The 13653-nt window shown below is 36.2% G+C and overlaps 2 protein-coding genes across 3 annotated transcripts in view; both read right to left on the bottom strand.

Annotated features, from left to right (window-relative positions):
• Positions 1 to 669: 669 nt before the first annotated feature.
• Positions 670 to 9362, bottom strand: LOC103130483 (CD209 antigen-like). 2 transcript variants are annotated; one of them, XM_007541882.2, is made up of 20 exons: positions 9121 to 9362; positions 8566 to 8661; positions 8007 to 8069; positions 7172 to 7240; positions 6613 to 6669; positions 6456 to 6518; positions 6210 to 6278; positions 5943 to 5999; positions 5480 to 5542; positions 5275 to 5343; positions 5032 to 5088; positions 4538 to 4600; positions 4313 to 4381; positions 4119 to 4175; positions 3851 to 3919; positions 3144 to 3200; positions 2998 to 3066; positions 1596 to 1729; positions 1175 to 1275; positions 670 to 1077 (listed from the first exon to the last, which is right to left on the bottom strand). In XM_007541882.2, the coding sequence occupies exons 1-20, from the start codon at positions 9239 to 9241 to the stop codon at positions 939 to 941; spliced, it is 1542 nt and encodes a 513-aa protein (XP_007541944.1). In that variant the 5' UTR covers positions 9242 to 9362; the 3' UTR covers positions 670 to 938. The 2 variants fall into 2 exon arrangements, with proteins under 2 accessions (XP_007541944.1, XP_016521426.1); XM_016665940.1 differs by having other exon boundaries at positions 8566 to 8649; positions 9121 to 9361.
• A 2595-nt stretch (positions 9363 to 11957) lies between these two features.
• LOC103130476 (uncharacterized) overlaps positions 11958 to 13653 on the bottom strand; it is a 13411-nt gene continuing 11715 nt past the window's right edge. The window contains exons 13-15 of the mRNA XM_007541875.2: positions 13084 to 13217; positions 12910 to 13010; positions 11958 to 12786 (exon numbers count right to left, since the gene is read on the bottom strand). Coding sequence (XP_007541937.2) covers positions 12648 to 12786; positions 12910 to 13010; positions 13084 to 13217 — 374 coding nt within the window. The 3' untranslated portion in view covers positions 11958 to 12647. The remainder of the gene's footprint in view (positions 12787 to 12909; positions 13011 to 13083; positions 13218 to 13653) is intronic.

Genomic DNA, 13653 nt, shown 5'->3' with positions numbered 1-13653 from the left:
GGACTCCATGTTTTAGGAGCCGCGCTCTGATAAAACCACAGCAAGGTGTTAACCTCAAATGGTTCTGGTCTGTGGCAGCATCGTCCCTTTTTCTGGTCACTTTTCACCAACGTTGCTTAAACTCATCATTGCTGACCAAGCTGGAAGATGGAAGGTCTTCCTCATTTTCCTCCTTCGTTATCTACACGCCCTGTAATATCAAAACTAAAATATTCTCTCCGTTTAACCCCAAAAGAATGAAGCACAGCTTTTAAAAATAATTTCACATCCACTGGCATTTAGTAATAAATGAAACTTAAAGCTATTTTACTTCACATCATGTGGTTTATTTGTCCCTGAACTCCTTACGACCTGCTGAGGCAGAAACGTGTAGCTGATCTTATTTAACCTTAATGTGACAGCTGATGAAAGGTCACATGATCAGAATAACGCTTTATTCAGAATTAAAATATGCTGATCATTGATCCTATCATGGAACCAACATTTTAAAAATAATTCAAACAGTAAAATATTAGCAATACAAACCATGTTGTCAGTTTTGGGGTTTACAAAAATCATCTGTTGGAATTTATTGTTAGAATAAATTGATTATCACAATGAACTTTTATTCTTGGAAATCAATGATTTTTTACACATTTCTCCCAACATTAATAATTAAAGACAACTCACTGCAGGGAGTCTGGAAACAAAATTTTAATGTTTTTATAAGAGAAATTAGAATCATTTAAAATCAGACCCAGCGGGTCAAACTTTGATCAAACACTAAAGATTTGAAATCGCTCATAAAAATAAAAATCAGCACATCTCCAGTATCACCTTCACAGCATCTCATCCAAACAAAGCAGACAAATGTGCAAATATTATCAACCTCTGTGAGTTTTAATAAGTGTGTTTTTTATGTTTTTCTTCTTTTTTTTATGTGATATGAATCCCAGATACTAGACTAGCTTCAATTCACAGATCCAGTGGAGGGAATGGGTGCACTGTTCGTCGTTCCAGCTGTTCTCCAAATTGAAAGACTTTATGTTCCCACAGTTCTCCTGTGTTTGACCATTTGGCTCACCAGATGACCAGTAGCTAAAAAAGAAGAAGAAGAAAAAAACTTCACTCAATAATACAGACCTTAGCAGAACTGTGAAAAATTAATGTTTATGTAGTAAAGAAACAAATTTACGTTGGGTTAACTTGACTCCCGTCTACCCATTTCCATATTCCGTCTGTTTCTTGATCAGTCAGTCCAATCCACATGTACTTCTGAAACTTGTTTCCAAAAACCTTGGAAAATAAATATTAACTACATTAAAACAGCAAGCGGCTTTGCTTGGAATAGTGGAGAACAAAATTATTCACACTCCTGGCAGATTCTTGTATTTCAGTTCTTAGTGCTCAATCAGTGGTGAAAAAAGCAAAGTTTTTAGGAAAGTTTGATTTCTGTCACCTTAATCTCTTGCTCCGTCTCCAGTTTCTCCACTGTTGTGAAGTTAATTAACATTAATTGGAGTCAGAAGAAACATGTGGATCAGGCTGAAATATCACATTCAACCTAAATCTGCCAGGCGTATGGATGAGGATCATAAAGAGAAGTAAACACACACCTGTTTGCTACTGCTGTTGATGACCATCAAGTCTGCACCTTTTGACTGACAGTACTTCCTGCTCTCTTCCCAGGTCTTCTTGCCATAAGAAACGTAGTATGCACTGCCTTCAAAAAGCTCCCATCCTGGTTTATCTTGAAGGATAAAGAGACAATCTTAAATTCCCGATAGTTAAGGGCTCAAAGGACAAAAGAGAAAACCAAAATGTTTAAGTAAGCTAAAGATTGGCAGAAGTATGAATATGAAGCAGACCAGACAGGAAACATCTATGTTCATATTAAAGCATGAACATCAGGGGCTCATTTACATAGAACAGCACATACTTTAGTTCCCCCAAACTGTATGTCACAATGAAAAAAAAACCCCAAAACAAAACAAGAAGATATGATTTACAGCAATTACATGATGACTATGATAAAAAGTGTGAAAAAATTAACAATATAACCGCTGAAAATGTGTTATTTGCACATGAGTAATTGTATATTTTATTAGATATTAAGACATGGTGACTGCATGAAGATAATCATGTGTTCCTGCCATGAATGTAGGCAATGTTAACACTAAACACTGGCAGTGGGAATGTCCAGACCACTAAGAATATCAGCTTTGCAAAACATTTGTGGTGGTGTGAGCATTGCACTGGGGAGCTCCGAGTTTCACACGATTTTCATACACAATGATTAATTCATTACAAACATCAAATTAAACGTCTCAATTCTTCGTAATCCAAAAGATTAAATATGTCAAGGTATAATCTGTTTTCACACCTTATCAGTCCGGTAGATGCGGTTGGATTGGGGGTCAAAATTGCAGCATTTGTCACATTTTCAGCTGCTGCGGTTCTCTTTCACACTGCACCGTGTCAATCTAAGCAAAGCACTTGAAAAACCTGTTCCCCTCCTCGCCTGTGGTGGCGCTGCACCAAGTGCCACTGAAGGAAACAACGCAAAAAAATCTCAGAAGATGACGTGACCCCAGCTTCCTTCTTCAAAAAATGTAAACTAAAATGGAGTAGTGTCAGGTTAAAACACCACAAGCCATTTCTCCCGCTAGCGCTAGACATGCGCTTGCTTCTCTTTTGGTCTCATTTACCCAGAATGCCCTGCGCTATAGTTTGCTTCCTGCTTTTGGAGTGGTACACTTGGCATCAACATATGCATCCAAACCGCGCCACAGTTCACTTCACCCGAAACGAGACCTAGGTTTGTAGGCGGATCAGAGTTCGCTTTTTGGCTCTAAAAAAGCTAAAAATTGACGACTTGACAAAGAAGCTATATGTAAAGTTTCAGTGCAAGTATGCAAGCAGATTATTGTTGAAACAGGATCTGTAACTCGTTATATTTGTGTTTCTTAATTCCTGTGCAAATTGTACATGCTGTGATGAAATCAGCTTTATACCCACTTATAGTGTTGATCTTTGCCTTCAGCTCATCTCTTTCCTGACTGATTGTTCTGGACGTGTCCTCAATACCTGAAACACAATGTATTCATTACATTACAATATATATAATAATCACCTAAAATGAAGAGATTGGTTCTGATACTCACGCGACTTTGTTTGCCTCAAAAGGTCTCTTTCTGCAGTCAGGGAATTGTGTTTGGAGGCTGTAGTTTACAAGAAAAGGTTATCAGGTGTTAAAGTGAGTTATTACCATTGTTTTGATGGACATTTCAAATGCAGATGCGTTTTAAAAGACCTTTGACTTTATATGTCACCCACAGTGACGATCTGGTGCATTTTCAGGTTTTTTTTTTTTTTTCTTGATGTGTTTGAACTTTTCGTTTCTCAGGCTGAGTTGAACTTAACACATTTGGAAAACAAGAGCTGGGCGGACCAGATTGAGTTTATCATGTTTTAGTCACACAGGGTAAAAAAACCTGAAAGATACGGGCGACTCACTTTTGGACAAATGTCCTAAGGTTAGAAGGACAGAACCTGAATCTCTTCTTGTTGATTCAAGACATTTTTCCAGGCCATAAATATAAAAATCTGCCAGTGGAATTAGTGTTTTTGTTTATCATTATTAAGAAGATATGAACTTAAAACCAGTTCCAAAATCTTTGTGAAAAGTTGTTTGGAAGTTAGTCTTCCTTCAAGTGTACTGAGATATTTGCATTAGAAACTACATAAAAATATTGAAAAGATTTTGTGGTTTGTACCAGTGATGAATATAAGTGAACAACACGCTTTACATTACTTGCTTTCTGACCATCAAAAAGACTTCTGATAGTTGGAACTTTATTTTTATACCAACCCAAATCATTCAACGTCCTGTTGAGTTCATCCTTGTCTTCTCTCAACGTGTTACTATGGGCTTCAATATCTGAAACACAGTTATGGTCGTCTTAACAAAAGCAGGCAGGTGTCACTAGAACAACATAATTTAAGTTATAAGGAAATTTTGCTACAAGAAGAAAATCCTTCAGGAGCAAAATAAGGAGCATGCATATATTTTCTTGATGGAGAAGGAAAGAAGTAATATAATTACACATAAAAACTTATATTTTATTGATTACACTTACCAGAGTTAATCTTCTTTAGATCATTTCTCTCCTTAGTCATGGAGGCAAGCTGTGAAGCTGTAATTTCAAGAGGAAAGATAATAAAAAAAAAAGAAATGACATTTCTGAAATGACGTTAGATCAGTTTTTGTGATTTTACAGTTTTATTTCTTGACTGAAAATAGACACTAATTAAAAAGTCCTCCAATACTTACTAAACACATTCAGCTCCCTCATCAGGTCGTCTCTCTCTCCTGTCACGTTTTTGTGATCGGACTGAATATCTGACAGAGAATACAGAGAACTGGAGCTTGATACGTGGAAGAAATTATTCATTGCACAAACTAGTGCTTTATTACAGCAAGTTGTTCTCTGACTGGTAATAGAAACTTGTGTTTTCCTCTCTGAATCATAGTGAGTGTGATGAATATCATACTTACTTTGAATGGTTTGGATCAGTTTCTGACTCTCTTCAGTCAGATTTTTCAGACTGGCTTCCAAGCCTGCAGAGACGCATCCACAATATCAAAAACAATTCGCTACACCACACTGCCTTCAAGCTAAATGCTTCATCAACATAGTTTAATAAACATAAAAACATGAAATCATTTCTTGTGAATTTTTTTTTTCATCTTGAACTCTTAATTTGGAAAAAAATCAATAAATGCAGAAAAACTAAAAGAAAACAGAATCCCACCTGATATCATATAGTTTGTCATAAATTGAGGATTAATGAATTAATGTTTTAGCTCAAACAGTGAAACATTGTTCCTCTTTCCGCTGCATATAAAAGCGTCATCGAACGGACTGATAATTCATATTTCTTGCTGTTCCTATCAGACTTTTTAGACGTCATTGTGTCTTTGCTTAATAAATATTTCATGATACGATAAATGACTCTTAATTACAGTCAACAATATGTCGAGGAACTTACCAGAGTTTAACTTCTTCAACTCGTTTCTCTCATTAGTCAGGGAACTAAGATGTGAAGCTGTTATTTGATAGAAACAATTGCATCACATTACTGCCATTGCGTGACACACAAACACACACAACATGTGTACAAAGACGTCACATCAGTTGAGTTTCTTCATTTATATGCAAGGCTGATGGTGTTAAAATACCATGTTACCACTTGTTTGATTGCTTCTCATTTTGTTTTCTTATAATTACCTACCAAGGTTGTTGAGATCTTTCGTCAGCTTGTCTCTCTCTGCAGTCAAATTTTTATTGATGACTTCAGTGTCTGAAAATAAAACCGTTGTAATTATTTTGAACATTTGGTATTGATAAACTAGACACAGGCTTGCTAATGTGACTCCTAGTAAATGTTTTTATTTTCAGTTTTTATTATTTGTGATTAAAAAAAAGGAACAACTTACCATTGATGGTTCTGGTCAGGTTTTCTCCCATGTTGATCAGGATTTTCAGAGTTGTCTCGATACCTGCATTGAAGTTTAACAAGTTTACCGATTTTAGCCTCATTTTATCATGTCACACTATGAAACTTACAGAAACATTTAACGATAAGCTAGAGTTTGAGGTTAACTGTTTTGAAACAAACTGGTTTTAATAAATAAAAAGCAGTAAGCATCGACGAAAACTGATTATTTTGGGAATTGCTTTGTTGATCACTTTCTGCTACAAAGTTAAAGTGTAGCATCCAACATGTTTCATTTTTGAAAAATATTACTGACTGTTTTCCAAATGAAACAAGATCTAATGAATTTACCCAATCCAGCCGCATTCAAACTGCCATGAAGGGACTAGAGACTGTGACGCAGCCTGGATCCCATGTGTCTTAATCAGCACACAATCAATGCAGTATTTCATCAGCACACTTACGGAAATTAATATCCTTCAACTCGTCTCTCTCCTCAGTCAGGAAGCTGAACTCTAAAGCTGTGAGGAGAAAAGTTAGTCACACCACTGGCAGTGATTGCAGCACATCGACAAATCATTGCAAAAACGTTTCACAATCCTACACATTCAGATAAAACATTATTTCTTGAGCTGTACAGTGTGTTTACTCTTGTTAAAACCTGCAATGTATGTGAATAAAATAATACTCCTGTTGAAGATCAGGACGTTTTCTGTGTTTTAATTACTTACTGATGTTTTTAAGTTCTTTCCTCAGCTCATCCCTCTGTTCAGACACATGTTTGTTACTGGCCTCAGTCTCTGGAAAAATAAAAATGTTTCCATTATCACAGTAATAACAATAGTGACAATTGATATTTTATTTTGCATTCACAAACCAGTCTCTTGGTTTTCTGCCATAATAGTGAACAACGTTTTCTGAAATGTTTCCTCTTTGTGTAGGTTTAATATGTATTTGATCAGCACTGACAAGCTTACCGCTGATGGTTCTGCCCAGCCTTTCCGTCTCTGCAGTCAGATCTCTCAGATTGGACTGGAAACCTAAATGACAATTTTCAACAATCTACCGGACTTCAATATTAAATATAATATAATTGTTTGCTATCACACAGTTTTGCCCAGTAATCATACTTACCAAGGTTGGTCTTCTTTAGTCCATCTCTCTCCTTAGTCAGAGAAATACGTTGTGAATCTATAAAAGCAATGACACGTTTTTGGTAAATTGTTTTATTTTTCTCTAACTGTTGTGAATAACATCTCATATTTTATGTAGAACATTATGAAGCGCATAATGAAATCTTTACTTTTTCACCTTTGAGAAAGTCTACAACTTCAGATATGGAACTTTCATAAGCTTTACTCCAAGACTATTACAAAAAGTCAACATTTTCTTTTTATATTTTATGTTTTCTACATCAAGATTTGTTATTTTTATGCAGCCAGAATGAGTTAATTAAGTGAGTTAACTTCTTCAACGTTCGTGTTCGCTCTAGATACGAGACATTTTCGTATTTTTACGTCAGTTGGATTTCTGTAATTGACCCCTTTGTTAGGACAACTTTAGCTGTATAATTAAATATGGCCCTGTTTTCTCTTTGTATGTATATCTAAATATACTGTAATAATGTAATTTATTATTAATGTTTAATGTAGTTGGGATATTATGCTTTGTGTAGTTTCATAATCATGCTTACCAACGTCATCTAGGTTCCTCTTCAGCTGCTCTTTTTCTGCTGTCAGTTTTTTATTACTGGCATCGAGGCCTAAGACAAAAAGAACAACAGCTCCAATTATACCAATAACTGTATATTTTTTGTTTTTCATACCAACCAGACATTTTTTTTCCTTTTGTAAAGAATATTTGTCAATATTCTCTATGTGATTGACAAACTCAAACAAACTAAAACCTTTGGACAAAGATTTACTGTGGTCCACCCAAAAACATAAATTCACTTTAAAAGCAGCAAACAGGCAACTCAGAGAAAACTTCATAGAAGGGATGCACAATATTATCGGCATTGTATCAGTATTAGCCGATAATTAATATCAAACATCGGCCATTTAGTCTAAATAATTCAAAAATATAAAAGGCGTTGTTTTGATGTGACAATGATGCCTGCAGCACATCATAAGAAACTGACGTGCTTTTCACTTGTTGTTTGTGAACAGGTTGAGTTTAGTTTAGTGAAGATTTACAAATTTGCCCATTTTGAGTGTCGTCATCGTCTTAGAGAGAGCAGATGAATAAATGTCAAGAATAAGTTTGACATCAAACATAATGCAAGTTGAAAGTGTTTCATCATTTTTCATCATTTCAGCCTCCTTTCCAGCATTTGGTAGCAGGCTGAATTGATAAAGATATTGCAGTATTTTAATTTCACAGTATAGGAAATATCGGTATCGATTATCGGCCAAACGAGTTTTATCGGATATTGACCAAAAATCTGACATGGTGCGTCTCTACTTCATATTGCCTGGACCCCTGCATTCAGACGTTCACTGTCAGCATCATTCGTTCATCATGCTCACCAGAGTTGAGTGTCTTCAGTTCATTTTTCTCCTTCTCCAGCAGACTCATATTTCTGGAAGCTGCTGCTCGGCAAAGAAAAGTAGTATTATGTTTTCCACACCACCAGAATGCATGCATTTGATATCATTTAATGTCTGAAAATGAATCTTTGCAGAAAACTTTGGGAGATTTCAAAAGCCACTAAACACTACAGAGTGAAAAACCTTTTACATATTAAGACTATTGTGTAACTCTTGTTGTTGTAATAGCCTGTTTCGCAAATGTAAATGTCACAAGAGCCACTTCCATGTAACAGAACTGAGTGAGACAAACATGGCATAGAGATGAGGCTTCATGGGAAGAGCATTTTATTTCTCCCTCAGGCTGAAATACATCGTAGATGTTCTTCAGGATTCAATAAATGTTCTTTAATGAATTAAATACAAACAAATGTTTTGTATTGACATCAACTGTGTTTTGAATGAGGCAAAAAAACAAAACACTTCTGCAATTTGCCAGCACACGACATCCTAAAACAGAATTTCAAAATCAGGATGTAAATCATCAAGGTTTACTTACAAAGAGAAAGAGAAATGATGAGACTTAGCTGCAGCAGACACAAAAGTCCAAAGGTGGCTGCAGCCAACTTGTACCGCTGAAATTCTGTGAAAACACCTGTGGATGGTTTAAATCGCCAAGAAGTAAACATCAGAGGTAAACATTGCAAATTCGTCGACTGGGAAGGATTTCACCAACAAGTCTCAGCACAAAAACAAAGAACAAAAAGCAAAACAGGTATTCATTTAGGATAAAATTTCAAAAGTTTTAATAGATGAACTCGAGGCTTTTGAAAATTACCACTCAAAAGATTAGACTTAAGATTTTTTACAATTAGGTTTATTTGTGACGCAGGTTTTGTGCACAAGTGAAAACTGACAGACATTTTCACTGGGTCAGCCAGACTTTTATATTTTTCCAATCTATTTAAAAACAGACAAAATATATGTTTTAAAGATATGCTTCTTTAGTTTCACATTATTGTTCAATTTAAAGTAAGAGCAGCCGTAAATATGCCGTCATGTTTTAAACCGACCTCGCAAATTATCTTTGAGCAAACATTTTGTTCTCTCTTACCCGAAGAGGCTTTGCTGTGATTATCTGAGCAACTCTCCGGTCCGTCGTTGCTGGCATAAAGAGTATCGCTGAATTTCTCGTATGCCACAGAACATCCATACTGCTCTTTGTGGAAAACCATCTCTGTTTTTGTCAAATAGCAAGGCCTCAATCTATAAGTCTCTGCCAAAGACCCCTGTTCGGTCCTGAATGCGTCTACGACAAGCAGAGATCCTGAAACAATCTTTGTGTGAAAATTTCTTCCTCATTCTTTGGAAGTGCCACTCTCCCACCATCACAGCTTTGCAAAAAAAAAAAAAATCAGGATCTTGCAAATTTTTGCTGGATTTGCAATATGTGTATGGTCTGTGTGTCAACTGAAAACCACACATAGGCGTAGTAGTAAGTCATTTTAAGCTAAGACAGACTGTATTGGTCTCTCAGACTGCAGTTTTTGTTTAATTTAAAGACCCACGACCCAACTTTACCCCAGTTTAATTGTATATTTGGCTCTAAACCTAATAACTGCTCATGCCAGCCTTGGTTTCAATATCCTCAGTTGAGCATTTGAGTTACCCTGCAATAAAACTTCTGTATTCTTTTCTAGGAATTTCATCCACCCCCGTTTTGCAGAGTTGTTTTAATGTGGCAACACTGCAGGGTTTTTGGTCAGCTCAAAGCTTCTCGATTGGATTTATATCCAGACTTTGATTAGACCACTACGGTACCTTGAATTTCTTTCCATCCAGAGGTTGATTCAGTTGCGTGTTTTGAGTCATAACTCAGGTGTGCTTGATGATGATGATGTTCTCCTTCAGGACGTTCAAGAGGAGAACAGAATTCATTCTTTTCTGCCAAATGTGAGTTAATGTTTTCTGTTCTTGTTTTCCGTCAGTGGAATGCTCCCACTGATGCCGTTTTTGTTCAGTCTCTTTATTTTGTCGTTGAAAAGAATTGACTTCATACCAATTCCTGAGTTACACTAGATCAGCACATGGCATGTTTTTGACATCATTTAGCCAATGTCATATTGTCTGATGGGATGTACTTAGATAAAACGTAAGAACCGCAGACACGACTAATCAAAAACTCAGACGAGTCGGCTTTGCAAGACGCAGCAGAATCACTCGCTCTTCCTCTTTTAACTGCAAACTGGTTGAGTCATTCGAAACTGTTGAAATACATTCACTGGAGTTGCACAGTTACTGTTAATTATGAGGTTTCTTTTTAATACAGAAAACAAATACCAAAGAATTTACTCTAAATGGGGGAGCAGGTTGTTTGGTAATAAACCCAGCTTGCAGCAGAGTAACCTTGTCATCTTTACAGACTCAGAGCTGATGGTGACTAGCTTATCAGAATTGTTGACATATGTGAAATGTGGAATCAATATGTATTGGACAAGCTTTAATTACTGCACAGTTGAATTGATGAGCTGCTCTAAGTTTTGACTTAAAGCTACAGTGTGCAATGTTTACAAAGTGTATATTTTTTTGCATATTTGTTAAAAACTGTCACCTTGTCCTGACAGTGTAATATTTAATAGGTAACCTGTGAAAAAACTGAGTTCCTCCACCTCCTCCCGGAGCTACTACTGCCGAAATGTACTGCTTCCAGTCAAAACCAACCAATCAGAGCCAGGAGGAGGGTCTTAGCCTGTCAATCAAACTTGAACACTTGTTGCTAAATGTGCTAACGGCAGAGAAACAATTTGCCGTTCTTTATCCGCTGTCAGTAGCCATGCTATCTAGCCTTAGTGTTCATGGACAGCTAGCTGTCGGGAAGGAGATGTAGCGTAGGAGAGAGAAACGAGGATGTTGTGAGCAAGAGAGTGATTGACAGCGCTAAGCCCCTCCTCCTGGCTCTGATTGGTTGTTTATGACGGAGCAGTTTATTGTTCAGATTTATAGAAGGTGGTAAAGGAGCTTGATTTTTTTCTCCCACGCATCATCTGTCTCATGTTACACTGCCATGGCATATCAAGTTTTAACAAATATGTTAATAAAGAAAAAACTGTTTTAAATAAAACTTACCGACATGCTCTAAAGCCATTTTAGATCCTCATGGCATAATGTAACACAATGGCAATTTTAATGACTAAATGCTCCATTATTGTTTTGATGGATCATAAACTAGAGGATTTTTAAAAAGTCTTATCCAGTAGAAAAAATACAAAAACAAACACACACCAGTCTTCCATTTGATAAATACAGGTAAGATGGATTAAATATTATTATCCTGTAGGCCAGCTGTCCTTTAGGTTACTGCTTGGTTTGTAGTGACTGACTTGTTATGGACTTCCGGAGGAGAGAGGCGTTTGAGGCTGGTGACTAAGGGTCATGCCAGTCAGAGCAGGTCCAGATGTCAACGAGACGCCCTGATCAGCCGTTCCTGCTGATTTGTTTGGAGAATCTGGTGTTTTATTTGAGTCAGTCTTGTCTTCATCTGCCATCCTAACCACTCAAGTCTCTGGTTCTGCTCTGCATCCCCAGAACCAGAACCAAAGATGGAGAAGAAGCATTCAGCTTTTGTGCAACACATATCTGGAACAGAGTTCCAGAAAACTGAAAAACAGCTGAAACACTGAGGTCCTTTAAATCAAGACTAAAACCCCACCTATTTGATTAATAGTAAGTTAAACTTGATCAACATATTTGATGTATTTGCCTGGTCGTTTTAAGGGTGACTTATGTCAAAATGTAATGTTTACTGCTTGTTTCTTAATTGTTGCTGAAATGTGCTACACAAACAAAAACTGACAAGCAAACCGATGTTCATAAGGTACAGTAGAATAAGATCAGTGAATACATTCATAAACACACAAATCTCTGGAAATGTAATGTAATATCCATAAAATATTTAAAAGCACTGTACTTTATTTAGCTTTTAATTGCTTAACTCAAGGACATCCTGTACTGGAAAAAGTGTTTCTTTGAACCAACTTAAAAACATTACTCATTTGTTGCAGCTAATTACATTAGTTCTGCTCAAGCTATAATTCTGAAATCAGGATTGTAGCTTGAGTTGGTTCAGAGAAACCTTCTACTTAGTGTTATGAGGGTAAAACTTAAAAACACTTTTCATTACACGTTTTCTTTCTCCTTTGACTGAACTTTCAAAACGTAAATTGACATAAATTGGTGAGAGTTTTTCAAATGATGGGATACAACTGCTATTGTAACTTTTGTTGGTCGAGTTCAGAGCAAAAAAAAAAAGAAAAAAAAGAATGAATGATTCTTCGCACTTCTTACACTTTTTATCCTTTTGGGGAAACATACTCATAATTACTGAATTGTCCTGTATTTTTTTCAGTATTTATTGGCTTATTTTAATATTGTTAAAACCTTTCTGACCAAATCTGTTTTTAGTATAAAACTGACCTGAGCAGGAAGAAATAAATATCAGCACTTTGAAAAGGAGGACATTGATTAAAAACACATAATGTAATGAGAATTAGTTTAACACAATGAGGGAATCTAAAACATGTGGCAGCCGCGTAACCGAAAGCTAACCTTTTGTCACAACAAGAGCAACAGCAAGCACTACTATTAGGAAAGCTTCATTTCACAAATCCATTTATGTGAGTGAGAACAGTTTTCATCATTCCAGCTTTTCTCTGCAGTGAAAGTCTTTATATCACCACAGTTTTCTACTGTCTTGCCATTCGGCTCACCATCTCTCCAGTAGCTAAAAAAAATCAGAAAGGATCAAGATTAAAATTTTTGTGTGAATGTTGTGACAAAATTTTTTCACATTGTGATTAAAAAAAGCAGAGGTTAAAAAAAATGTTTAAAGTGCAAATAAATTAACCTTGTGGTCAGTGGACTCCCATCCACCCATTTCCATCTTCCCTCCGTCTCTGAGTCAGTTAGGCCGATCCACATGTACGTCTGGAAACTGTTCGCAAAGTCCTAAGAAACAAAAATCGAAACTAACGTGAGACAACAAGAAGTTGAATCTGATGCTGAATATTTGCCCACACACCTGTTCTTCTTTGCTGTTGATAATCATCAGGTCCGCACCTACAGACTGACAGTAGGTTCTGCTTTCCTGCCAAGTCTTTTCTGTAGAAGAAATGTAGTACGCACTGCCTCCGAAAATCCTCCATCCTAGTTGAACTTTTTTGGGAAAAATTTGAAATTTAACTTGCTATTAAAGATTTCAACTTGTGGCAAAAAAAAAAAAACACCAAATAGAAAAAAAAAAAGTCAAACATTCATGTACTGACTGACTATATATACTGACTATATGGCTACATACCAAAATGATGCAATGACACAGACACATTGTTCTTCATTCACTGGAGTAACTACAGTTGCGTAGACAGTGAGGTTTTATTCAGTGTTACTAAACTAAAAGTAGAATGTACAGTGGAGTAAAACTCATTACTTTGTTTTCAAAATGTTACTCAAGTAAATGTAACTATGGAAATATGAAAGTTCAGATTGGGATTAGCAAATTTATGAGTTTACAAAATATCCAAAGCTCTGAACTACCAGCTTCATTTAAATGTTTTAAAAAATTTGTCAGACTTTTATTTCTTGGTTCAAGGCT

Source organism: Poecilia formosa, unplaced genomic scaffold (genome assembly GCF_000485575.1).
Source record: "Poecilia formosa unplaced genomic scaffold, Poecilia_formosa-5.1.2 Scaffold638, whole genome shotgun sequence".
Classification (NCBI taxonomy): domain Eukaryota; kingdom Metazoa; phylum Chordata; class Actinopteri; order Cyprinodontiformes; family Poeciliidae; genus Poecilia; species Poecilia formosa.
Note: the sequence above shows the minus strand (reverse complement) of the source record. Positions and strands in the feature narration are given on the sequence as shown.

Coding starts and splice junctions, on each gene's coding strand:
- LOC103130483 (XM_007541882.2), bottom strand. CDS start 9,241: ATGGTTTTCCACAAAGAGCAGTATGGATGTTCTGTGGCATACGAGAAA. Junction 8,070..8,565: donor CATCATTTCTCTTTCTCTTT/GTAAGTAAACCT, acceptor TTTGCCGAGCAG/CAGCTTCCAGAAATATGAGT. Junction 5,344..5,479: donor CCTGACCAGAACCATCAATG/GTAAGTTGTTCC, acceptor TTTTATTTTCAG/ACACTGAAGTCATCAATAAA.